Consider the following 27,867-nt stretch of genomic DNA (forward strand, 5'->3'; position numbering starts at 1 on the left):
CCTTCTCGCTGCTGACACATCCTTGAAAGGTTGGCACATCCCGTTCTCCCAGCTGCCTTATTTTATTCTCTTTACCAGTAGAGGGCAGTGCAGCTCTGGTGTACAGGTGCTGGAGGTGCCACTGCAGCAATGCCTAAGTACGAGGTCATCCGCAAAGGGGCTGATCTGTCGCTCTGACAGTTACGTGCTAATTACTGGAAATCATCCGTGCTCCAGCAGTGCCTTGAGCGGAGCAGACAGTGTCTCGGCCTCCAGTCCCCCCTCCCTGTTTCCCCTCATTGCACTCTTACAGAGAGACTGGAGGGGCAGCCGCTAATATAACCTTGACGAAAGCGGCACAGCACAAGCTGAACGTGCTAATTTAAACATTGCCGCTGTGTTTGACTTATCCTTAGCGATGCTGAGGGTGCTTTATGGGAGCGCTGCTTTGCCGAGAGCCCTGCTAATGCCTCATCCTCGGTGTACCGCACTGCTGCGACTTGCCTTTCTTTGTCCCCTCCTTCTGCTTCTCGCTTCTAATTGCATTGTCACTCTTCTATACCTGATTGCACCACATGGACCACTGCCTAATCTTACAAATTAGGCACCTCTGTGAAAATCGCAAGTGTCTGGCATGAGGGCACTTTGTGATGTGATGTAAACAGGTCCTCCGATTAAAAGACGAGGCAGACCCGTGTTCCGTTTGACCATGACTGCGTTTTGCCTTTGTTATGGTGAAGGGTGATAGAGGTGGGTGCTCTTGATCTAAAGCAGAGGCAGGGAGAGGATAAAAGGACTGAAATGCTTTACAGTAGCACACTGAAGCTCATAAGCTCATCATGGCAGCAGACATAAACCTACATAAAGGCTTATTCCAGGTGCCGTCTGTCAAATGGGCTGCTTTCTTCAACTTTGATGTCAAGCTGACATAAATAAATTTGGCTGGCATCAATTTTTTGGTAACATATATATATATATATTTGAAGGCTACCTACATAAGGACGTTATGCACATGTATAAGCATGGAGTAATGCATTTATAGAGCAATGCTGGAGTGTATGAACATCTTGTTCTTTAACATGTAGAACTACGTAGAACTGAAATCAATTACTTGGTAATGATGCTTCATAACAGCGTTACAAATGAAGCAAACGTCTGTCACTTCATCTTAAGGTCCTGCATGTCAATGCAATGTCATTTACTTCATGGAGCATCTTATGTCACCGTTACTAGAATAAGCTGGTCATAAATGCTCAAAAATTGCTTCATAATTATCTTATTCACTGCTTAACTTGGCATAACTGAGTCGGTCTATGTCAGTTGTCATGAAAGGCTTATGTAGGTGTAGCCTTGTGAGCACTGCCCTACAGTAAGGTGTTACAGTACTTACTTCTAGGTGGATAATGCCAGTAGTTTTTTTAAGCAAGGCATCGGAAATCATAAAGCTTTGTGATTTGGAGAAATATTAAAATACTCTTAATATCTGCAGCATGACGAACCAGATTGCCCCGATGTAGTTATTATTGATATTATCAAGCCTGTGTTCTACTAAAACTGACCAAGTTGGCCACTAAGATTGGTGTAATACTGATCTTCCCAAGTAGACGACCTCACCGATTAAGAGGACTTTGTGTGGTAAATATCTTTTTCCATATAATCACTAACATGCCACACGCTTATAAAGGTCTTTTTCCGCTGCGTACTCACAAAACAAGAACTGATCCAAACAGGAACCAACATGCTTAAGGTTCTGTTTCTAGTTCACCTGCTGGAGAAACAGCTGGAACCATTAGAACGACTATAATTAACAATTAAGCTGTCTTTTTGGTCATTTTATGCCTAGTTTGGCAAATCATTTACCTGGCTTGCTAGTTAGTTTAACCTATTGGCTGATATGAAATTATGTCTGCTAGGTTTGGATATACAAGCAAAAACACTAGTTATTTGAAGGTAACCTTGAACTCTTTACCAAGTAATTATTCAAAATAGCAGGAAACACATCAACATACCATTCCAGTTTGCATTCCTGGTCATGCTGGAATATTGACTGGTTGGAATACTGAGTTGTCCATCTAGAAGTAAAGGTATCCTTTATGTTTCCAACCACTTTGATTTGATCTACATCACCTTCCACTCTCTTATCAGGACCTGATGAGTAGCTCTTTGTATTTGAGTTTGTTCTGAGCTGAATATTAAGCGTCTCTCAGCTGAGCCTGGTTTCAGGGTGTAATTAGAGCATAGAGGGGTACTTTGGGTAGTATCGCCCTTGATTTCCGAGTTTGGCACCTGAATGAGGGGGGGTGTGTTATCACAAAATATCATCACGTTATTTCATGTTATTGGTGATAACTCCCTCCTCGAGTGCTCTACTGCTTTAATACAGCAGTTAAATAAATACAGTAAGAAATGAATAAACTGGCCGTGAAAGCGGCTTTAATATGTTTTAATGTTCAGTTCCTTCCTCCTAATTAGAGCTCCTTAACGAGCAGCTCGTTGCTACGTCAGAGTAACGAGCTCCGCCCACTCGCTGCTCAGCCGGCAGTTCGTTCTCCAGCTCCACACAGACCGACTGACCGTTTGGGAATTTAGTGTCGTCTCGTCTTCAGAGTCGGACCAAATCGGCTGTCGGTCAGATGTGGTCTTAACAGTGTCCGTTTTCTGTTTGTGACAAAGTAAGAAGTGAAAGCGTTCAGATGACTTGAGCGTCTCCTACAGCTGTCAGAGCCGTTGCTTAGCAACAGTGTCTCAGCGGAGTGATACAGTGTTTGTGATGTTATGGTGAAATAACAGCAGCTAGAACAACTCAACCAATGCATAAAATAGCATAACATACTGTTCTAGTTCTCATTCTAGTCCAGTTATTGGTCGTGCAGTGCTTGGTGACTTTATCCTCACGTGGACATTATTACTCTCCAAGTTGTAGTGTTTTCAGGCATCATTCAGGGCCAGATTGGAAGCAGCTCTTTGTAATTGTCCTCATCCTGAGCTGAATGTTAACCTTCTTGTGCCCAGGCCTGGTTTAGCCAGGTTGAGTGCAGCGCATGGAGGGGTGCTTTAAGCTTGCAGTATCTCCCTTGATTCGGTCTGGTGGCTTGGCCACACTTCCTGTGCCTCGCCACCGCTCCTCACTGTGGGGGTCCTGAGGACTCTTTGTTCTGTTCTCCCTGTCATCTGATCAAAAGGATTAAAAGGCACCCTCCTCTCGGCCTACACACCCCCACACCTCTCGTTTAGTGCCAAGGCCAACCCCTACGACACCATCGTCCAGCCGGGTCCGGGGGGCTGGCAGAGATCCTCATGCCTCAGCGTGTTTCCTGTGTTCATGCTTGGCGTGAAGTAAAGGGATGGAGGGAGTGGGTGATGGAGTGAGAGAGCGAGAGAGAGAGAGAGAAAGAGCCTCCAGACAACTCTTGGCTCCCACTCCTCTTTTCAGCCCCATTATTTGCAGTACTGCTGAGCTCTTTCATCCCAACGATGCCGGAGTTGTCGCACTGTGTCAGAGAATCAGTGCCGGGGGGATGGAGAGACGTGCCGGATTCTCATTGAATTAGCTGGACGCGTCACAATCAAACGCGCCGAGCAGCCAAGCAGGACACGAGGAGGAAAATATCAGTCCACACATGAATATGAATGTGGCTTTGTGATGTCCTGGCAATGTCAGACACTACTCACAGCGCTAATATGGTTAACCACTCGCTCGCTCTCTTCTGCCTGCTGCTGATAGGATCTCTGTGATAGGCAGAGGACGGCGTTCTTCTCTTCCTTCAAAGCTTCTCTACGTAAAATCGGAATTCTCTCTTACCAGTTAAGCTGGACGAAAAGCTCAAAGTGCAGTGATGCCCTCTGTACAGGTGCAAGCCTGTAAGATACGTAACCCTCAGAGGAGATCAGTGAATGGTTAAGATCGTGAGGCCTAAATTAATGAAATGATCTCCTGAAGCTTAAAGCTCGCTGTGCTTTAAATATACTGTGCACAATACACGACAGCTAACACAGCAGGTGGTTGACACTTTGATCTTTGCTCATCTCCGCCTGTGGAATTTAAATGATTGGATGACATCCAGCTCATGAAATGATAACACAAGCAGCTTATTTCAACTTTGATCCAGTCGTCCGTCTGCGTTAGAGTTACCTGAGGATATTGGACGACAAACAGCCAGCAGGAGCACGCTATTCCTTTTGAGAGGGTGCCGTGCAACCTTCACAGTCTGTGCTGGTGTTGGTGGGGGAAGGATCGAGGCTGTTGGTGTTGAGGCAGTCGCAGCAGGACCGCAGTCTTTTTGAAGCGAAGTCCCATTGTGTGTGTTTCTTTCCTCTATTCCACACACGTATTAAACCCTTGTCTAAATCTGGGGTCCCCACCTTTTTTGCACCAAGGGCCGATTTTCAATTGCAAGGGATCCTCACAGTCAAAGTGCAGTGGAAGGATGGAAGTCACGACCGGAATATGTTCACTACAGTCAGTTGCATCATAATCATAATATTTTATTTTGTCAAGTATTTGGCTCCTAGAGAACAAGTCGTACACTTTTTTTCTGGCATAAACGTAAAAGAGCAATTCGATGCTGTTATATGGTGACACTGGTAGCTGAAAGAGGAACTGGCACTGTTTTCTTAGCTGCTCTCAACAGTTTTCTACAAGTGTTTGTGGCATCATGAATATCTGTTGGCTAGTTAATAAGAGCTTCTTGGACTTAGCGGTGTGGCTACTTACTAAGTATGATGATCTTACTGCAGCTATACCTGCTCGGTGGCCGTCAGGAGAAGTGAGAAGTCAGCCTCAAGTCACTGAGTTGCAAGTAAGTCTCAAGTCTTCCCGCTCAAGTCCCAAGTCAAGATGGGCAAGTCCTTATTCAAGTCCCAAGTACAGACAATTCTCAAGTCAGTTTCTGAGTCAGTACAGACAAGCCTCAAGTTGATTTCCAAGTCAGTTCAGGCAAGCCTCAAGTTGATTTCCAAGTCAGTTCAGGCAAGCCTCAAGTCCCAAGTCCACGGCAAGTCCTGAGTCCTACGCTTCGGGTCATGTATGTCATGTAATGATAACCGGTATATGCTAATTACTTTTCCCCCTTTAATAAGCGTTACAGGCACAATGTCCTACACACACAGGAGGGCAGCTACATATTCAAAACTATTGAACTGTATATATGAAAAATATATGAAAACAAATTTGATCTGCGTGTTTCGAGTCCTGATGCCACTACTCAACCTTCAAACCCCTTTCAGAACGTTCCTTGTTGCGAGGTGGCTGACTAGCCTAGCCTGGTGCAGCCCATCCCTTCAAACAATACAGGCCAACATTTCAGCACATTGTAAGAAATCAAATCGTTTTGGGAGACACGGCATCGAAAAGAGGAGTTTAAACACAGAAGCTGTAGAAATAATTTAGATACCGAGGGCTCGCCTTGTGTTCAGTTACAGTGAGGAATATGGAGAATCACTCCAGTAAGACTTTAAGTGAAGGATGTTTGAGGTGCTATTAAAAAAAATAAAGAATTACATTAACAATATTAGTAATAATAATAATAAGTAAAAATTTTTCAGTGCTGAACATTTAAGCACTAAGCATGAACGGAAGGCGTTTCTGGCCTTTTGCGTCACACTGTAATTATTATTTAGCTTTTTTTCTCAGAGCTCACAAACAAATTTGATGTGGTCTCGTACTGGACGGCAGTCGGGTGGTCAGGGATCGCTGCTCTAAAGGATGCAGAATGCAGCAGAATGCTAAACGTCTTATTCTGGTTTCACTTTAGAGCATCGTTCATGTTAACTGCACTCCTGCCTCTGCTTTTAAACCACTGCCTTCTGCTGTGTACATGAACCAACTCTAATCGGCCTTATATAAGACAAGCACTGAATCAGTTTCTTTGCCAGGCTACGGTTTAACTGAGTCTGAGCTCTGCACCTGAATGCTGTTTGAATTCTGAAGTCTCTTCAGTTGCTGTACTTCCTTTAGCCTGAGGCAAGGAAAGAGAGAGTGTGGAGGTGGACACCAGAACCAGGCAATTATCAGTTAATAACCAGCAGAAGAGCTCTATTAGTGTTTCTAGTGTGTGGGAGGCGCCTGTGATGTTGTTGAGAAGACGTGAGCGTTCTTACACGAGTGTGGAGTGAAGCTTTGCCTTTGTGACTCAGACTTCAGTTTTTTCCCCATCCTTCAGTTCGTAGCTCGTGTGAACCCGAGCTCTGTGGGTTTAGCGCCGTCCCAGAGCTTATTAAATGCTAATGGCCTGGTGTCCCAGCTCTCTGACATGTTTGTGATGTGTCACTGGATTGGAGTTCAGGGGATCATATGATTTGATATGAACGTCATTGCTTATTACTCTGGAACTGAATGAAGTCAGGCAGCGAATCTTAATGTTGCATTCAAATGACTTCATCATAAGTTTTGCATGGCTACTTTATTATGGTAGTACAGGTATGACTACCTGTAATCTGTAGGTTGTGTTATTGTAACGGTGCTACATTATAGGGACCACTAGGGCTGGGCGATATGGCCAAAAAATTTTATCATGATTCAGATTTTCATATCAATGTCGATACATATCACGATAAGCGTGAAATCATTATTTCTATCAGGTTTAAGGCTGATTTTTGCTCTTGGGTGGTTAATTGTCGTCCTTTGTGGTCAGAACACGACAAACACTCACCGTCCAGTGGAACACTTCACAGATCTGTCATGGGACAGTGGGAGAAAGTTTGGTTGGCTGTTTTTACCAGCTGGAAAAGCTCGGCCCCAGTTTTTAGTTTTTTTAGCTGTCTGGTGACGAGCGCTCGGCTAAGCTAAACTGTTGAGTTTGTCAACAACATTGGCTTAATACGAACAGCAAACACTAGCTGGCTTAGTAGGTCAGTGATGGATCACACCGTCTTACTGCCGTCACTCCCACCACATCCATGTCAGAGCATATCACAGTACTCAGAGACCAGGAGACAAATAATCAGAAGCCTTCCACTTTTACTCGAGTAATATTTTACTAGGAACATTTCTACAAATACATTTTCTTTGTTTTTTCCTTCGCTGGTGTTTGCATATTGAACCATATATAGAAAAACGATTGAAATGAGAAACTAAACCCCTCCCACACCATAAAAAAATACCATAACAATGACCAAAAATAAAATACCAATTTTATTATACCATAATAAAAAAAGAAATTTTGTAAAAAAGTATATTTACTGTAAATTTACAATCATCTAATTTCTTAGAGATGCTGCCTTTTACTGTAATTCAGGTTTCATTAGTTCACCTATTTATTCTGATAAGGGTTTGACCGTAATAACACTCACAGCCGTTATAATGAATGAAATAAATCGTTATTTTTTATGAATTTCTATTGTTTCTATATATTTTTTAAATAGAGAACAGCGGTGTTGCAATACAGGTTTATTTACATGCATTTATCTTTTTTTAAAGGTTCCTTTACGTGACACTGACGCTTCATAGCAGGTGTTAAACTGCAGCAGACATCTCTCGAGGCCTTTTATGTCAATACAGTGCCATTTAAATTAAAACACATCTTATGTTACCTGGAGATCACTGGCATAATCTGTTCATAAAGACTAAGGTTTTGCTTTTTAAAAGCAATATTAAAAGCTTAAGAAGCCCCTGTGTAGGTAGCCTTCAAATAAAGTGTCATCACATTCTGCTCGCAGCGCTAAAAGCCTGAATCATGAATCTAAAACAGACACTGTGTTGTAAACAAGCTAAAAGCATAGTGAGCAGTGGAGACTCTTGAAGCCTTGATGACTGCTTCTCTGCCTCGCTGCCTCTGTTTTCTTCAGAGTGCAGTTTGCTCTTTGTGGAACAGGCCGTTGCGTCTAATGCGTGGTAAATTCAGCCCTAGCTGAGTGTGTCTTTCGCAGGAGTTGCAGGATGAAATGTTGCTGTAAGTGCAAGCTTTCTGCTCTCTGAGGATCCAGACGATGTTAATTAGTCACAGGTTTGTCCCCTGTTGGACATGGAAGGCACGTCTGGTCACGTGGCGACTGTCTCAGCTGGAAAATGCTACACATTGTCTTATGCTTCTGACAGTTTGCCTTACCTGCAAACAAGGACACCTGCTTGTCACCTGTCCTCCTCTGTATATATGCAGAGCAGTGAGCCACAAACATCCTGTGTGGCTTTTTATCATTAACTAATGTCTTTAGTCGTGTAGAGTCGATTAGTTGTGTTCAGCATTGCTTGGCATTGAAGAAAGCAGTTTAATGAGCCTTCTAGTTAGCACTGAGCACCGCTTACAGTGTTTTAAAGTGTTTTTCACTGACAGTTGTGGAGGAGGGGGGTGTGGTGGACATGATTAGCATGTTTTTTGGGGGGAAACGTAATTGAACGGTTTCATAGCCTCGTACACTAGGGATCCAACCTTGTGGCCGGAAGGTTGCAGGTTCGATTCCCCTTAACTGACAGGACATGACAGAAGTCATGTCTTGGGATAGGGCTGCCCACCGCTCTGGGCGAGTGTGCTGACTGCCCACCAGTGTGTGTGCGTTCAGTAGTGTATATGTGGGTGTTTCGCTGTACAGATGTGGTTAAATGTGGAGGTGAACTCTCCCATTGTGGGATTAATAAAGAGCAACTTAAACATGTAGCTGTTCTATCGTCGACTGAATGATGCTTTTCCTTCTTGGTATTTTTTTGTGTTTCCTTTTCTTTTTATAGGTCCAATAGAGTTCACACAGCTCAACCTTCTTAGTTGAGTCTCTGTTTCTAGGTCTGCGTCTGTTAGATAAACAGAACTGATTGTGTGTTTTACTCAGTTTCCCCACTAGCTGGCGCTATTTCCATCACACAGTTCCATTGGGGTTCTGGATGTGGTAGCTGTGGTATTGTTGGGATTCAAACTCCAACCTCCTGATGTTGGGATGAATTATTACACAGCTGCACCACAACAACATGTATTTATACACATATACCTCTGTAGAGATAAAATCTGAGCTGCTTCATGTGTTCCTGAGTGGCGCAGTGGACTAAGCCGTCACCCCAACAGGAGGCTGTGAGTTTGAGCCCCAGCGATGCCACAGCCATCCGTAAAAAATGCCAAGAAAAGCCATGAAATCAATTACTATATCATTTTGACTTATATATCATTTTACATCATCCAGTTAAATTTTGGGTTTCAATGTAATTTCATTATTACCACCAAGCAAACTAATTCTGTTGCTGAATTATGTGCATCTACAGATGTGCAAATTCTGATCATTTCCATGCAGATCAATCATCCCACGTGACGGGACGGCTGGTCCTCATCTGTAAGTGACTCCTTTCCTACTGGGTATATTTCAGTGTGTTAGACTATGGAAAATATAATTGCCACCTGGATCTGGCATATGGGCCGCCAGCCTTGGGGGGAAGTGGGCGGGTCGAATCCCTTGTAGGTCACTAGGTCGTGGGGACCGGCAGCTGGGAGACTGGCCTCTCCCTGCATCAACAAATCTCTCTTTAATTAGCTCTCACCTGGCCCGGCCCTCACTGCTTCCCCAGCTGCGTCGCCAGCGCTCCATCAAATCTCGCCTCCATTTACTCACCTGCTTTCCCTCGTCTTGCTGTCTCTTCAATGTTGATCGTGCAGCTGAAAGAGCAGCAGATGGGTTCCGGGGAGGAAGCGTGCCCCACAAGGCCAACATCGACTAGCTGGAAGGAGCGTCATGTTGACATGTAAATAGCAACGGATGCACTATGGCTCGAGTCTCTGCCTGCGCATTCTGATGCGTTTCACTTGCAGCAAGGCTCTTTTGGCCTTCATTATGCACCTATACGCCTCGGTATGCCTCTCTTACAATGCAAGCGTTTTCAGTGCGGATTCTCAGACAATAGGTGCCACCCGTTTAAGAGTGTCGGGTCAGAGCTATAGAATATAAATGCAAGGAAGTGGCGTTCTGCCTCGGCAGACCGTGGTTGCAGGCGCATTAGATCATGCGGCACATTTGCAATTCTACATTGTGAGGGTGAAAAAAGAGCATCCATTGCAGCTGAGATTGATTCAAGCATTAGAGCCACTATATCACTGTATTACCACCGTACCTCCATAGCAAGTCTAGCAGGATGCCCTTTGAGGATCCAGAATACATTTGCTGGAGAGGGAATCATATAGTTCCATGGGAGTCGCTGGGGATTCTAGATTGAGTAGATATCTAGGCAGAGGCACTCGCTATTCACTGGAGACCGGTCAAAAAAACAAAGCAATCACCACCTGAGAAGATTGCCTCCGCGCTCTCTGGGGCGATTTGGACAGCTGTAGGCCCAGTCCCTCAGTTCCACCAGCCCGGATCCCCTACCGCCTGCAGGCCGCCATATGCGCTCTTGTTACGACTGCCGTTTAATTACCAATTAAACATATCTGTCCTTTAGTTTTGCAAAGGCGCGGACGAGATAAAAACGAGGCAGTCAGGAAGACGGAATGTGCTGGACGAGCAGGAATCGACGAGGAAGGAAAGCGGAGGGGAGTCAGCGCTCTGCTTGGACAGATGGGCCGAGGCAGTCATCATCTGGCTGGCGTTATTTTCGGCGTGTTTGTGTTAGGACGTGGCTGTGCTCCGGCGAGGGAGGGGCAGAGGGGGATGATAGATGTAATAAATTAGCAGTGATTGATGCTCACTTTACTTGGTGGCAACATTAAATGGCATTAAAGCTTCATAGATACCAACCTCCTTCCCTAAACCCCCCCAGCGCAATTACATGTGCCGTCTGCCACTTTGCTCAGGCTGCATTCTCTCATGAAATATAACCAAGCGCTTGCTGTTTGTGAGCTGAGAATATCGTTAAACATCCTGGCCGGTATCACAGGCTCTAAATCCAGCGAGCTGCTCACTAACCACAGTGTTTCTGAATGTAATTTCTATTTTCTTTTCTTTATTTATTTACCTGTTTATTTATTTATCATCATACATGATGATACATCATTTATTCATTTATTATCATATACACCACCAAATCTCTCTTTTTCTTTCTTTTTCTTTCCCTCGTTCCATTTACAACACAGTCATGTGCAAAAGTTTGGGCTCCTTTGAAAATAAGTTAACGCATCCTCTACAGGGAACACGATCAAACATGACTGATCTATGTACTTGCTGAGTTCACCATTCAAAAAACTCGTTGTCTGTAGATTTTGTGTGTGTTTACATTTCACTGAGAAAATCAACATGTATGTGTAGCCTCTTCAGCTCCTCGGGACCACCGGTGGACCACACCGCACTCAGTCCTGTTCTCCATAACGTTCATATTCCATAAGCTCCATTCAGAAGCTGGGCATCGTGTGAGGCTGTAGCTCTTCTCTCCAGTCTAATAGACGGTGACGTCATTTTAAACCCTTATAATAAAAGAAGCTGAACTCAGTTTGTTTTTCTACTGAAAGTCGACCCGTTTTTCCCCAAATCTGGGCTCTAAACTATAAACAGACGGCGTCTCTTCAGCGATCTGCTCTGGAAACATCACTTTTAGAGAACAACACAAAGAGCGGCGCAGATTTTTGGCTCTCAGCAGTGAATTGTGAGCGTATAGTGACATGTGGAGATCATAAAACACACGTTCTGATCATTTGAGGGGAGATTTTACAAATAAATAAATAAATTAAATAAAAATTTTAATAGATAAAAATCAAAAGTCAGTGACCACCTTCATTTATCTAATGTCCAATCTAAAAAGAAGACACTTTGGGTCTGAAAGGATGTGTAGCTGTACAGAAGCCGTTACTGAGAAAAGAAAATAGCTACTCCAGAGTCCAGAAGATCAGTGAATGTGTTTGGGATTATTTGAATCATGAGAAGCTGAAAATTGAACCAACTCCTAAGACCGGAGGTTTGGAAAAATATTCCTGTGGAATTTTTTATTTTTAAACTGAAAGCAAGTCTTAAAAAAATAAATAAATAAATAATACATATACTGCCCTGTGATGGACTGGCGACCTGTCCAGGGTGTATCCTGCCTTCCGCCCAATGACCGCTGGGAGAGGCTCCAGCACCCCCTGCGACCCTGACGGAGATTATATATGTATATAATTTAGTCATTAAAGCTTCTGTGTATTTTTCTGTTAAAAGCATTTTTTTTTTCTTTTTTTACTGAAGCTGCAAAATGAACAACTTGTATTGATTGGATGTTTTGACTGGAAATGAAACAGATAATAGACAGACAGACAGACAGACAGACAGATAGACAGACAGACAGACAGACAATGATGGAAGCCAAGATTCTCCGTGTGTTCTTGTCTTTTTGGGCCTGAATTGGTGCGATGCTCATTTCTTACTCAGGCAGGCTGTTACTCTGTCCTCTCTTCCATGTTTTCCACATTTCCAATGATCCTTTTATCCCGTTTATGGTGTGGAATGGAAGATGCAGAGCATGAACAGATGGAGCTCTTTCCTAATAGAATCCTTACAGATTTGCCTGTTATCATCTGATCTATATGATCATAAACACCTTGTGCTTTTATTACATGGTGGGGATATTTTAACTGTGTGGCTGTTTGTTCTATTTACCCATCTTCTATTCTTATTCTGTGTTGCTCATTTACGGCTTTACCAGCTTCACCAACCGCTGCTGTTTGCTGGCTACAGAAACCAGCTGTGCTCAGATTTTCACCTCATGCCAACGCAGTTGATCGGGCAGGATGCCATGCTGCCAGGATGCCACGCTGCCTCCCCTCTGAGGAAAGAGCTTGTAGAGTGTTCTGGCTCCAGCTCCACCCGGGCTCTGTGGCAAATTCTATACATAGTCATATGCAAAAGTATAAACACTCCAGTCAAATTACAGTTTATGTTGCATAAATATGACATTTTATTGCACAGTTTGTATTTATTGAGTGTATTTATTTATAAGTGTGGCGTAACTTTTGCACAGGTTATATGTTCTGTTCTATTTTTCCCAGTGTGTTAAATTCAGTGAATTAATGAAAGGAAACTGCATTTAAATGTTGAGATGCTTGTTCACTGTAGAGGACGTGTTCACTTATTTCAGTTCAAGCTTCTAGTTCGTGTCATTTGCGCAGAAGTCAGGACGTTCATGCCTCGACACGCTTGTGGTGAGGCTCAGATAATCACTACAGAAAGAAAAATACAAGACAACACTGAAACTGAAGTATATTAAATATACACAACATATAGACACAGGAGGGGGATCTGTGTAAGGGAACAAAACAACAAGCAAACAAAAAAAATAGAATGGACAAATATATTATTATATATACTGAACAAGAGATAATCTATAAAGAATATACACATTTAAAGTGGCTTAAGTGACTGTGTTGTTCTTTAAGGTGGCTTAGTGTTAAGGTGATTTGCTATTGCAATTGTCCATAGCAGAGATGATATGATAATAATAATAATAATAATAATAATAATAATAATACTAATACTGACAGAGTGACTGAGTGAAATGGTAGTTGGAGGCGGACCCACAGTTTCACAGCTTGTTCAGAAGCCTGACGGTGTCACGATTGGCCCCTCCCAGTCTCCTCATGTGCTTTTGTTTACCTTTCAGTCCTGCCCTGTTGTTTCGTGACTCCACCCTGATTGTCTCCACCTGTTTCCACCTGTTCCTCGTTGACCCTCCTGTATTTAAGCCCTGTATTTTCCCCTGTGTGGTTGCAGGTCTTTGTTTGATGTTTGTATGTTTGATCGTGCTGGATGTGCTGTATATATTTACATTTACATTTACAGCGTTTAGCAGACGCTCTGATCCAGAGCGACTTACAAGAAGAGCTTTGTCAATCTAGAGAAAGTGTCTCTGCTAGTTACCAGTAGCTTAGAGAGAAAGACGGTCCTGAGCTCAGATACTGATAGAAACACAGTCACTGATACAGAGAGAGAAGGAGCAGAGCTGAACACAGAACTCTGAGCCCTGCAATACAATAACCAGTCTTTTAATAGAAGGTCATTAATTAGTGACGCTGACGTCTATTAAAATGATCAGAAGCACAAAACACTGAAGGTAAACAGTTTCCATCAGGGAGAACCGAGTGGCTCTGAAATCACTTTTTACACACAAGCAAAGTTTCAGTTTCAGATTTATTTACAACTTAGTTCCAAGTTTAAGTTGAATAAAAACTGGCTTTAAACTCAGGATCACAGATGAGCTCCTTTACTATGTTGATCTGTAGGCGTCTGTTCATAAACATAAACCAGCCCAAACTCATTTACTATAAAATGAAATGGTGTTTGTAGAAATTCAGAAAAAAGCCGCGTCAGTCTCGACTGCATATGTGGACATATTTCTATATTGAGCTCTATTTACACAAAGTTAGGTTAGTTCATCATTTATGTTGAACAGACTCTCCCAAAGTTTTACGCTGCTGCGCTGACGTTGAACCGCGTGCTGCACTGGGTCGGTATGACCAACAGGTCAAAACCAGCTCTAAACAAAGTGACCGCTGGGCCCTGATTGGTGCTCTGGCTTTGCGCTTCTTTCGTTTTGACATGTGACGTTTTTATACACACAGAAACCAAAAGGAACGACAGATTTCTCAAAATGTAGGAGGAAAAAGTCGGATATTAGACTCTGAAATGTAGTGGAGTGAAAGGAGAAAGACGCCCAGAACGGAGAAACTTCAGTACAGATACACCAAAAATACTAAAGTACAGAAACTAATTACATTTACTCAGATACTCAGGTACTCAGTTACTCAGTTACTGTCCAGTACTGGCTCTCATAGAGTTATAGATGTGGTTTCTCACACTGTATGACTCACTGTTATCTATTAAAATTGACAAAGGCAATATTAACACTTGAAAATTGTGATTTTTGGCCAAATCATTGTTTAAATATATGATTCTCAATAACAACAATATGCAAAATAAATCATTATTTAGACAAAAGCTGCTCCTGATACCAAACAAGGCTCAATAATGAGCGCAAAACTGAGCCGTGCAAAAATCCCCAGAAGATTTTTGTCTCTGATTCTGATTTCTGGCAGCCTTTTTTGGCTTTGCTACGGACGCATCTGAAACCGTGCAGATGCCTCCTCGTACATGGCGATGGTGACGGTGCCCTATCGCCCACTCAGAAGAGGAGAGCGTGAGTCAGGGAAATGGGGGGAGAGAAAAAAAAACAACAGCAAACAACAGCAGCAAACTTTTAAAACAGCGTTTAGAGCTTGGCGGCCCGTATTGCCTATAAACAAACCACTGCCATTTCCAGTGGCCGGCGGCGTGGAGTGGCATGGAGTTTCAGCGGTGAATGGCGCACTTATGGGGTGAGGGGGCCATGCACTTTCTGCAGGCGGCACAGCAGGAAAGCACTGCGACCAGCCTTTCAGTGCTCCCTTTTTCCAGAACTCTCCGCTTAGCGGCTGTGAAAGCCTCGCAGGCCCACCATTATCACCACCTCCTACTCAAAATGCCTTTGCAGTTTTGGCTCCAATACAATTTTTTTCCCTGCTCAAAAATTAGGCAGTGCAGAACACGTGCGAGTGGAGCTCGTTTTTAAATTTGGCCTCGTCTGAATAGCAGTGTGCTCTAACAAAGGCCACTGGGAGGGTATTCATAGCCCACCATGAGGCCTGTGCGCTGACCAATATAGACTAGCATGATGCCAAGTGACGCAGACGCATTGGTAGCGTTTAGAGACGCTTAGCTTTTCTAATTTATTTTAAATAAATAGCAGGAGGTCCCGCTTTACAGTCAGTGTCTCTAATAACTGCGTATTACATGTGAGCAACACATGCAACAACGTAACTACTAGTGATTTAATCCCTGTTACAGGTGTAATTACACAAGTTGTAACAGCCAGTTTTCTCTCCTGTAATTACATGTGTAATAACCTAAATGTAATCATTTATAATTGCATGTGAAATCTGACTGGAACAGCAGTTGTGTCATAATTACATTATTACATTAAGACGTTATTTACACTGTATCTGCCAGCTTTCCTCACATTTAGCCGGCATTTCTGCTGCTATTGCTGCGTCACCGTAACCGGTTTCAGCTTTAAACCAGTCTGTGATGTGACAGAACGGCAGACGCCCCTTATAACATGGAACTTTACTGACATGAATTCAATTCATTAAAAGAGTTCTGCATAATAAATGGTTAAGATGTAAACACAGTCGTTCACAGTGGTTTGGTGTGAAACACTCGGAAACTTAACGTGAGAACTGCTCACAGTGGTGATAGGAACCAGACGTCCACCTCTAAAAGCTCCCTCACAGAAACGTATTGCATGAAATGCTTATCAATTCACCCCCTGATGCCTGAGAACTTGTTTTACGAAAGTTTAAAAAGATTTTGGCCTAAAACGTGTTGTTTATAACAGGGGTACTTGCAGGGAGTTGTAAAGCAAAATGCTCTGTTTTCTATGTTTACCACTTTTTTTTTACCAGTTTTTGCAATATAAAAACTCAGCAGTTGAAGGTTTACTGGTGGTTTTGGATAGTAAACATCTGGGTTGTAGGTGCTGCATCCGCTGGTTCCTTTCACCACTGCAGAGAAAACCAAACGTCTTTGATTACATCACCACCAATGAATTATGCAGCAATTTTGAAAAGTTCCCCTTTAAGCCCTGCATGCTGTGTGCAGCAGGGCTTAGCCAAGCACGAGCTCAGCCCCTGGTGTTTAAAGCGCCTTTAGACCAAAAACCTTTCAATGTGGGCTTTTAACAGTAGTTTGGAAGAAAATCGGATCCTTACTCAAGCTGGACTTGCAGCCCCCAACTTTTGACGGTCAGTGTAGATGTTTCCCTGCTGGGCCGAACCAGCCGCCGTGTTTGATGGTGCAGTAGCTGGTCTCAGACATGCTGGCCGATTTTAATCTAATATGAAGTCACTTGTGCGGTGAATTTGGAGATGTTTTATTGGATGGCTGAAGGTATGGCCTATTTTGATCATAATTAAGCATGGATTTCTCTTTTTTAGCTGGAGGCTGCTCTTCACAATCCAGTCCAATGCGCTCTGCTGGGCTTCTCTGCAGCGAGCACTTCCCTCCCTCAAGGCTACCTCTGGGTAAGTAGAAAGTAGAACCCTTCACTGATCCTATATCCTATATCAACATCCTAACACACAGCATGCTCTTAAAGCGATAGTTCAGAGGTCAGTCAGCCAAGACACGTTTGCTTTAGTTTCGTCCTTGAGCTGCGTAGCTTATGTGACTAATGGAAGCTTATACTTCAGTATTTAGATCAAATAGATTTCCTCATGTGGTTTCTGACGCTTTATGCAACAGTGAGTTCCGCCCACGTGAGCCGATTGGTTGAGTTGTTCTAGCATAACACCACAAACACTATCACTCCACTGAGATGCTGTTGCTAAGCAACGACTCTGACAGCTGTAGGAGACGCTCGAGCCATCTGAACGTTTTTACTTCTTACTTTGCCACAAACAGAAAACGGACGCTGTTAAGACCACATCTGACCGACAGCCGATTTGGTCCGACTCTGAAGACGAGACGACACTAAATTCCCAAACTGTCGTCACCACTGAGCAGCTTTTCAGTCGGCAGCTGTGACAGAAGAACAGCTGAACAACCTGGAATCAGCCAGAAATGAACCCAACACCATTCGCCAGACGTGTCTGATCTTCAGAGTCGGACCAAATCAGACTGAGCCGTAAAACTGACCCAGTAAAAACAGAAAAGCTGCTCAGTGGAGACGACAGTTTGGGAATTTAGTGTAAGGAGCTGGAGAACGAACTGCCGGCTGAGCAGTGAGTGGGCGGAGCTCGTTACTCTGACGTAGCAGCGAGCTGCTCGTTAAGGAGCTCTAATTAGGAGGAAGGAGCTGAACATTAAAACATATTAAAGCCGCGTTCACGGCCAGTTTATTCATTTCTTACTGTATTTATTTAACTGCTGTATTAAAGCAGCAGAGCACTCGAGGAGGGAGTTATCACCAATAACATCACGGCTGGGATGATATTTCACAATAACACACTCCCTCTGTGTTCAACTGCTTACATATAACACTGTGATCTACCCAGATGAGTTAAGTCAGTTGAGTTAAATGAGTTTAGTAAGTTGTTTGAGGAAACCTGTTGCCTTAAATGGTTCACGTTAAATCATTTAAATCATTTGAGCATAAATAATTCCCTGAAGTGAATATGAACAAAGTATATCACTGTTGTCGGAAGAAAACCTTGTATCTCCAGATTGGTGACTTTACAGGAGAAGGAAAAACTTACTTTACTTTTAATGGAAGTCTATGGAACCAGACATTTCACAAGGCCGTTTCTTTTACTCCATTCATTATAAAATTTACATCCAGTGTAAAGAACAACAGGTATTTTCAAATTATGTCAAAAACTGAAAAACAACAAAAATGGAGATATGAGTTTTTCTTCCGACAGCAGCGACATGTTTATTGTTGTATACACGTAAGTAAATTGTACTAATTCCATTCATTGATATTAACATTTGTTGTCATTCTAACATATTAAAATTGTATTTGAGAGTCATAATAATAATCAACATTGATCCCAGCGTCTTGCACAACTTGATGTTGCTCTGAACCTTGACGCAGTTACAGAAATGCCAACAGCTCAGCCACTGAATCAACTGATGTTTTAGCTAAAGAACATTGCAGATTATTAAATGTGCTTCAGATCTTTTTTTCAGATTAGCTTACTTGAACTTTCTATAATATTTATGTTGTGCTAATTTATTTCATTAAGCTGTGCAGTTCGGTTTTACAGTGTATAAAAAGACAGCGTGTGGACAAAAAAAGGCTTTAAAATGCCTGATATTATTTTTTTAGCTATGCAATTAAGATTAGATTAAGTGACCCGTATTAGTCCCAGAATGGGGAAATTTCACCTCCACATTTAACCCATTCATGCATGTCCTATTCCTACTACTAATACTGCTGCTATTAATATTAGTAGTATAATAACTCTGTAGGTAGTCTGACCAGAGGAGGACGGGTCCCCCCTGGTGAGCCTGGTTCCTCCCAAGGTTTCCTCCTCAGCTCTGAGGGAGGTTCTCCTGGCCCCTGGCACCCCTGGCCTGCTCAACTGGGGGTTTTACATTCATGTTAAACTCTGTCTTTACTGGAATTCTGTGAAGCTGCTTTGTGACATCATCAGCTGTGAAAAACGCTACAAATAAATTTGATCTGATTTGAAGCACCACATACACACTAGTGAACGCACACTAGGGGGCAGTGAGCACGCTTGCCCGGAGCGGTGGGCAGCCCTATCCACGGCGCCCGGTGAGCAGTTGCGGGTCAGTTGTCTTGCTCAAGGGCACCTCAGTCACGTACTGTAGGCTGTGGGGATTGAACTGGTGACCTTGCAGTCACGGGGCTGGTTCGCTGACCTCCAGCCCACATGTTCTTGTCTTCATTTTTAATAGACTGTTGTGTTACATACGGTCAGAAATCACTTAAGCAAGTCTACGTGAACAGTTTCAGGAATGCTAATTATATGAGCTTTATTTATTTATCAATCCGAATCGGATTGATCCAGGCATAATTTAGTGGATTGATTATGAACTATATTAGGCCCAATCCAGTTATGATCCTTGTGGTTTAGATGTCTTCAGTGGAGGCTATAGGAAAGCCTGTAATATCTCCAGCACCGGTGTTTTGGTTGGGTTTGAGCTGGTCTTCTTTCCTCTAAACGCTGGACTCACTGAATGTGAGTAAACAGCTGTGAGAACGCGTCCTCTGTCAGCTATAGTGAGCAGCAAGCCACCAGAATGATATAGAACTCCTGCATATATATATATATATGTGTGTGTGTGTGTGTGTGCAGCAGCACTGTGTGCCCTTCCTGGGTTGGAACAGGCTTTTAATGGCATTTTCAGAATTGCACTTTTGTATAAATTGTCATAAAGTTAAAACAAAACCTGTCAGTTCTGCTGCCAATAAGCAGATTTCAAAAATATGATTTCACCACAGTCTTACAGTAAGTTGTAGCTAAATCAAATTAGATCCTAATCAGTATTAGATATGATTAGTTAGCTGGCCACAAAGCAAAACATATCAGCCCAGAATGTCACATTTTGTACATTAGTATTAGTATTTTAGTGTTAATTAACAGACTAGTGTATCACTGCTGTTGGAAGAAAACCTCATTTTCCACTTTTGCTGTTTTTCAGTTTTTGACATAATTAGAAAACAAAGCCTGTTGGTTTTTGTATTGTGTGTAAATTTCAGGATGAATAGACCAAAACAAACGGCCCAATATGACTTGGGAAAAGTCCTTTTGGTTTCATTGACTTGCATTAAAAGTAAAGTAGTTTTTCTCCTTCTCCTGTAAACTTGCTGTTATGGAAGCTGCGAGGTGTCACGATGGGCTCCTCCCAGTCCTGTCCGTTTTTGTTCTAGTCCATGTGTGTTTGTTTTGGTATCTGTAGTCCTGCCCTGATTGTCTCCACCTGTTTTCCACCTGTCCCTCGTTATCCCTGTTGTATTTAAGCCCTGTGTTTGCACGTTGTTTTTGCTGGTCTTTGTTTGATGTTTTGGTCTCTGTTTGATGTTTTGGTCTCTGTTTGATGTTTTGGTCTCTGTTTGATGTTTTGGTCTGTTGTTAGAACAGTTTGTGTTGCTCGTCATGTTTGTACCTGATTCTGTCCGTATTGGCTCTATGACCCTGGACCATCTTGATCACGACCCTGGATTTGCCCCTAATAAATCTCGCTTACCTCCGCACACGCGTCCGCCACCTCGCTCCGCGTCACACGAGGTTTCCGACAACAGCGATACTTTATCTAAGCAGTGTAGCTGTTTTGTCTTTGAAAACTCTAAGATCAGACTGGATTGGTATCGGAAAATAATCGATGTACAAATACTCTGACCAGGGGACGAAACACGGGATTGAGACATACCGACTTCCGACTAGCTACATTAGCCTAGTCGTTCCAGCCCAGAACTGTGGAAGCAAACATCAGATGCCAAAAACGTAGACGACGTTTGCAGAGGGAACAAACTAAACTCGAATTTACTGTCACTTTACCACAGCATGATCAGGAATATGCTGATTAATAGCCCTAAAACAGGTCTGTGTTATGATATTTGGGTCATGATTTCCATCAGTGAGTTTGCCTATTCAACAAAAGTGGATTCACATCAACATCCTCACAGAGATCCATCTAAAACATCACGTCGTCGGTTTTATAACCCAGAAAAATCACTTTTTCAACTTTCACACGCTCTTCTTTCCGTTCTTGCTGGTGCAGTGAGCAGTTTGTCATGTAATCCCCTGAAGCAGGTGGACCAATCCAATTGGAGGCCTCTTGGACGCAATAGGATGCCCTTCGCTGTGTCTTTGAGCTAATTGTTTTTGGGGATATAATAAAGAGCAGCGGGGGTAGACTCTGGACTGGATCTGCGAGATATGGTGGGGATTTGGAGGGAAATGATATGTGGACGGATTAAACTGGTGTTCTGCTTCATCTTTCTGTTGCCATGCCTGCGGGTCAAAATCTGTTTGACTGATTTCTACAGACTCAGTGAAGCTTATAGGAATATCTAGATGAGGCCCAGTGTGAGCCATGTAGAGTGAGCAATTCCGCGTTGTGCTTCATTTTACTCCTGTTTTAATGCATATTTTATAGCGAGGAGATGTCGTGCAGTTCCTACATACCCTTAGCCCAGTAAATGTACGACGCTCAGTGTTTTCTGCCATAGAAGAAGTACATTTGGTCTTTAGTGGTTCCCAAGCCCGTCCTCAGGGACCCCAAAGCGGTTCATGTTTTAATTTACCCCAGGGGTCGCAAGCCAAGTGGTAAGAAGAGCCATTTTGTCTTTTCAACAAAAGTCTAACCACTTTGGGAGCCGCAATATTTTATGGCCATTTTACCATCTTGGCTTTAAAGGTGTCTCAGTATGTGCTGATGTTCTAGTACAGGATAAGAAACAATATTAATAATGGGGCAGTCGTGGGCTGGAGGTCAGGGAACCGGCTCTGTGACCGGGAGGTTGTCCTTAAGCAAGACACCTAACCCCCAACTGCTCCCCAGGTGCTGCGGATAGGGCTGCCCACCGCTCTGGGCAAGTGTGCTCACTGCCCCCTAGTGTGTGTGTGTGTGTGTGTGTGTGTGTGCGCTCACTAGTGTGTATGTGGTGTTTCACTGCACGGATGGGTTAAATGAGGAGGTGAAACTTCCCCGTTGTGGGACTAATAAGGGTCACTTAATCTAAACGAAAATACAGACTTGCTTTGCTCTGCTTTGAGCTTCAGCTCAGCTACAGCTGCTTTTCTCGCATCTCCAGCAGGAAACTTTTCCACAAATGTAGAACAGATTCTTGTAAAATGTCTCTCAACCATAGAGTTCCATGCCTGGATGCCGCCTTGCCTGCTGTTCTCTATCTGAGGTGGTGCGTCTGCGCGTCCGTCATGTTGGAGAGGTCAAGTGAACACATTCACTGGTACTGAGAGACGAAGAGTCTCAGGATTAAATCAGCCACACCTTCCTCACTACTCCACCCGTCTTCACCACGTCTGCTTGGTTCTAATCCTCTGACTCAGATTAATCCGGGCTGCGCGGATCTGCTCTCGGCAGCTTTTATTACTGTAATAACTGATGGTGATCATTAGCGTCCGGACCAGCAGGACAGTGTTCGGTCTGTACCGGACGACAAAAACCCAGTTTAGGGCGAGAAACACAAACACACATCAGCAAATCCACCAATGAGTGAATCACTTCTGATATTAATGCACAGAAAAATAAAATAAACACAGTAAGAAGGGCGAAGCTGAAGCTTCCTATTCGCCAGCTTCTCGGTCCAGCAGTTCCATTCTGGTGCCTGAAGCTGCATCATTTAAGGTGGAACGGGAAAATTTGAACAAGAAGCCGGCTAATAAGAAGCTGACTTCAGGTTTGTGTAAGAAGGTTCTAACGTTAATCTATTATGAATATCTACACTTCTCTATTCTGTCTACAAAAACTGCTGAGACAGGACCGCCCCCCCCCATCCCCCTGTATAATCATACAGATAAGCATGATTATGTCCACCAATGATTTCTTACAGCTGCGAGTATTCCTTCCAAAGCTAGCTTAAGCATCTCATCTAAAGGTGTGGAGCAGATGTAACTATGGTGAGGTGTCTGGTGCCATGACATCATCACACTACTACATAAAGCTGAGATCCTCTGAATAGCCTGTTAAATGAAATAAGCTTCATCTCTGAGCTTCAGCGCATTATCATAATTTCCTGTAATGATAACATGACCCTGTTACATTAGGGCAGTCGAGGGCTATAGGTCAGGGAACTGGCCCTGTGACCAGAAGGTCGCCGGTTTGATCCCCAGAGCCGACAGTCCATGACTGAGGTGTCCTTGAGCAAGACACCAAACCCCCAACTGCTCCCCGGGCGCTGTGGATAGGGCTGCCCACCGCTCCGTGCAAGTGTGCCCCCTAGTGTGTGTATTCAGTAGTGTGTATGTGGTGTTTCACTTCACGGATGGGTTAAATGTGGAGGTGGGATTTCCCCATTTCTGGGATTAAAAAGTGTCACTTAAATTACTGGATATAATCTGTCATAATAGTTTCTGCTAGCATGCGACATTTGCCATAATATGCATATGGCATGGTTATGTCAGCGTTATGTAGCAGGTAAAGTGTTAATGAACCATTTAATGGGTGATTCTTTAAAGAACACTTGCTGTAAATGAATTGTAATGCGAAGGTTCTACACCACTAGAACTGTACTTTCTAGCCTAGAGCCATTTAAGAGCCGTATTTGTAAGAGTTTACGGGAATGTTCCAGGTGTGAAATCGTTAAGGAATATTATAAGACTGTTATACAGCGCTGTAAGGATCTACAGTTCATCCTTGGAGTAAATTGAAGCCACTTAAGTGACGACAGGTGTGATTTCCCTCCGTTTTCCAACCTGTTGGATAAACTGTGGAAGAAGCGCAGATGACAGTCATTTGCCACCTCTGAACTCTGTAATTCACCGAGAGACAAATCCGATGGTTTCCACGCTGGCGTCAGACTGAGGCTCCGTAAAGAGCTTCACGGAGAGGGATGACAACACACACGAGGGGCTCGTGGGAGTTTTTCTCTTAGCTTTGATCACATTAATGACACTGTTTATTATCAGTCCATGGCAGCGAGGCAGCCTCTGTCTCAGCCTCTTATCTCTCTCTCTCTCTCTCTCTCTCTCTCTCTCTCTCTCTCTCTCTCTCTCTCTGTCTCTCTCTGTCTCTCTCTCTGTCTCTCTCTGTCTCTCTCTCTCTCTCTCTCTCTCTCTCTCTCTCTCTCTGTCTCTCTGTCTCTCTCTGTCTCTCTCTCTCTCTCTCTCTCTCTCTCTCTCTCTCTGTCTCTCTGTCTCTCTCTGTCTCTCTCTCTGTCTCTCTCTCTGTCTCTCTCTCTCTCTCTCTCTCTCTCTCTCTCTCTCTCTCTCTGTCTCTCTCTCTCTCTCTCTCTCTCTCTGTCTCTCTCTGTCTCTCTCTCTGTCTCTCTCTCTCTCTCTCTCTCTCTCGCTCTCTCTCTCTCTCTCTCTCTCTCTCTCTCTCTCTCTCTCTCTCTCTTTCTATCCCTCCCTGTTTTTCTTTTTCTCCCTCTACCTCTTTGTTCTTATTCTTTCTTTCTATTTTTTTCTCTCTTGCATTTTTCTTCCTCTTTCTGTCTGTCATCCTCTCTCCTTCCTTTCTCTCACTTTATCTCTCTCTTGCGCTCATCCTCTCAGCCTCGGATACTAATTATAATATAGATTTTTACTGGAATGCACCAGCGTCTCTACTGAGATGTGTAGTGCCCCCCCCCCCCCCCCCCCCCCCCAACACGCTTTATAGACTTGGACCAGCTTTGTTCATTGATCATTTGACATTGAAGTAGTTTGGATGTTTACCGGAGCACTAATTTGTTTGACTGTAGTGTTTTTTGAAGTCCAGTCTAAGAGTTATTGTCATGTTTCTTTACTAATTAACTGTAATTAAATATGTACACAATTAGATGGTTACTCACATTGTGTATATGTGGTTTCCATTCTACATGGAGAGTCTGCACTTTGGACTTTGTTTTGATGTCAAAGAATGACAAAACCCATCGTTTCATGTACAGTAATAACAATAACTCAGCCATAATGACAATCAGGAAACTAAGCAAACTAAAACCATTTGTCTGAGCAGTGAATCTATAACCTGAGCACAGAAATACTGTACACGTCCCATCAGTCCTGCAGTGGGTAATCGAAGAGTCTCGACCTGTGGCCCACAGAAAAACTAATTAACTTTAAAAAACAGTTTTCTTTTCATTTTCTTAAGTGCAGACACTGAAAACCTGAGAATCGAAGCCAGGGAAAGATCAGATTGTCCACTTTGGTTCAATCGAAGGTCCCAAACTGTGCAGTTATGCTAAAAACAACCACTACCCATCCAAATAACTAAATTCAGGTGTTCCAATCTCTTCCATGGGCCACAGGAGCTTCATGGAATGGGTTTCCATGGCCGAGCAGCTGCATCCAAGCCTTACATCACCAAGCGCAGTGCAAAGCGTGGAATGCAGTGGTGTAAAGCGCCGCCACTGGACTCTAGAGCAGTGGAGACGTGTTCTCTGGAGTGACCAATCACGCTTCTCCGTCTGGAAATCCGATGGACAAGTCTGGGTTTGGCGGTTGCCAGGAGACGGTACTTGTCTGACTGCATTGTGCTGAGTGTAAAGTTTGGTGGAGGGGGGATCATGGTGTGGGGCTGTTTTTCAGGAGTTGGGCTCGGCCCCTTAGTTCCAGTGAAAGGAACTCTTAAAGCTTCAGCACCAAGAGATTTTGGACAATTTCACGCTCCCAACTTTGTGGGAACAGTTTGGGGACGGCCCCTTCCTGTTCCAACATGACTGAGCACCAGTGCACAAAGCAGGTCCATAAAGACGTGGATGAGCCAGTTTGGTGTGGAAGAACTTGACTGGCCTGCACAGAGTCCTGACCTCAACCCCATAGAACACCTTTGGGATGAATTAGCTCTGTTGGTGGCTGACACAACAGGAAGTGCTCTGCAGAGGTTATTACTTTTGTTTCAAGCTTCCGGTTCATCATCACGTGACAGTTTTTGAATGTAAAGATTCGATTTTGGCTAAAAGATGTAACTGGGGATGGTTAAAAGTGCATCTGTTGTCATTGTCGGTTTTCTGTGAATTTGTTACTTACAGTGTTCTTTAACCACAAAACGCATTGACTTCCTTGTCATTGGTTTATCAATTTGAGTTTAAGCTCTGACCACTGACTAACCGCAGTTGCTCTTGCTCGGCCAATAATACGCTTGGGTTCATGAGACAAAATCAAATGCAGATCTTCAATATTTCATTTTACAGCAGCAGAAACGAGAGCAAATGTCTGTGAAGAGGGGGCATTAAATCTGACAGATTATGCTGACAGTACAGCGCAGACCTGCTGCTAGAAGTGAAGAAAAAAGCTTTGCTGATGATGAATTCACTCGTTTTGCCATAGACTATGTTCCCACCAGTAGTGAAATGATCCAGGGTTTGGTTGAAGTGGATGAGACTCGCTGTATTGCCTCAAACTGATGATGTGCAATGTTTTTATTTGTGAGTATATTGATCATAATTTGAAGACGCTCACTTCTTTAATTTATAGTTACTTTTTTTATGACGTAAAGTGACACTACCAGCCCAATAACCTCCCTACAATTCAGACCCGTGGATCACTGCAGGCTGCTTCAGATGACGGGTTGAGAAACCCTGAACCAATGCATATAAGCACATGAACACTCAGCCCAGCTAGAGATGGGACATCCCAGTGTATATCTCTTGTAATTTAGGTGTCAAACCAGCAGCCCCACCTCAATCCCATAGAGATTACTTGAAGCTAAAGTTCTAATTTCCCGTTCCACCTTATTTAGTGCAGCAGTTGCACACTAGCACCCACCCAGGCGTCTGAACGCAACGGCTGAATCATTTCAATTGAACAGAAATTCAAATGAAGAGTTAACATCAGCTTTGAGAGCGAATCAGATTCATTGCAATTACACTCTCAGAAATAAAGGTTCTAGACTGTCTCTGGGTCGGCTCCCCTGTTCTCACTGGGATGGAACCCTCAGGGCTCCATCTCAGTGCCTTTAGTCAGGGAACATAACTGAACCATAATCCACTGAAATGATCTGTTCTAAGCTGGACTGACTCCACACACCCCGCCTCGCCTCGCCTCCAGGCTTTTACTCTACTGCTCTGTTTTAAAACATTCGGTTCACATTCAGACCCTAAAACCACATCCAAAGTAAAAAAAAACATTGTCTTTGTTTTTCTGTGAATTTGGTACCTTGAGGGTTCCATCTGTGACAACCAAAGGCATTGGATTTGTGAAAGTGTCAGAGCAAATGTCTTGATGTCAAACCATGTCTGATTTTTAAGTTTTATCATCTCGGCTTTGAAGTCGGGGCTGTGGTGAGTGGACGCATGATGGGGGGGTTCAGGAATGGGCTAGAGGTTAGGAAACCAGCCCTGTGACCAGAAGGTGTTTGACTGACGTGCCCTTGAGCAAGACACCTAACCCCCAACTGTTCCCCGGACACTGCGGATAGGGCGGCCCATCGCTCCGGGCAAGTGTACTCACTGCCCCTTAGTGTGTGTCTTCATTAGTGTGTATGTGGTGTTTCACTGCATGGATGGGTCAAATATGAAGGTGAAATTTCCCCGTTGTGGGACTAATAAGGGTCACTTAATCTAATTTATCCAAGCTTACAGTCACAATGTTTTTTCTGTTGTAGCCGTCATATTTGGGATTGAATTTCTGGCTTTGATGCTCTGCATGAATGTAACTAGAGATGAAAGCCTAATAATTTGACTAATAGCTCAATCCGAATAGTCTAGTATGATTGAGGACATTCGGAATACAGTCTCTATGTAATTGAAGAAGGTGGATAATCCTGTAAATAATCCATTAAATAGAGGAATAATATCCGTGTAAGCGCCTGTATCCGATTACATTCCCTATCGGAAAGTTTCAGTCCGTTCTGCATGAGCGTCGCGTCACAGTGAGAGTTTATACCGTTCAACACGGCGGAGCAGAA

At 43.4% G+C, this 27,867-nt stretch overlaps 1 protein-coding gene across 1 annotated transcript in view; it reads left to right on the forward strand.

The window, feature by feature from the left end:
• The window catches only part of arhgef10la (Rho guanine nucleotide exchange factor (GEF) 10-like a), a 263,737-nt gene that overhangs the window by 190,174 nt on the left and 45,696 nt on the right, over window positions 1-27,867 (forward strand). Inside the window, exon 21 of the mRNA XM_017716475.2 lies at window positions 16,821-16,907. Within this exon, the coding sequence (XP_017571964.1) occupies window positions 16,821-16,907 (87 nt within the window). The remainder of the gene's footprint in view (window positions 1-16,820; window positions 16,908-27,867) is intronic.

The sequence above is a fragment of the Pygocentrus nattereri genome, chromosome 21 (assembly GCF_015220715.1).
Source record: "Pygocentrus nattereri isolate fPygNat1 chromosome 21, fPygNat1.pri, whole genome shotgun sequence".
NCBI lineage: Eukaryota > Metazoa > Chordata > Actinopteri > Characiformes > Serrasalmidae > Pygocentrus > Pygocentrus nattereri.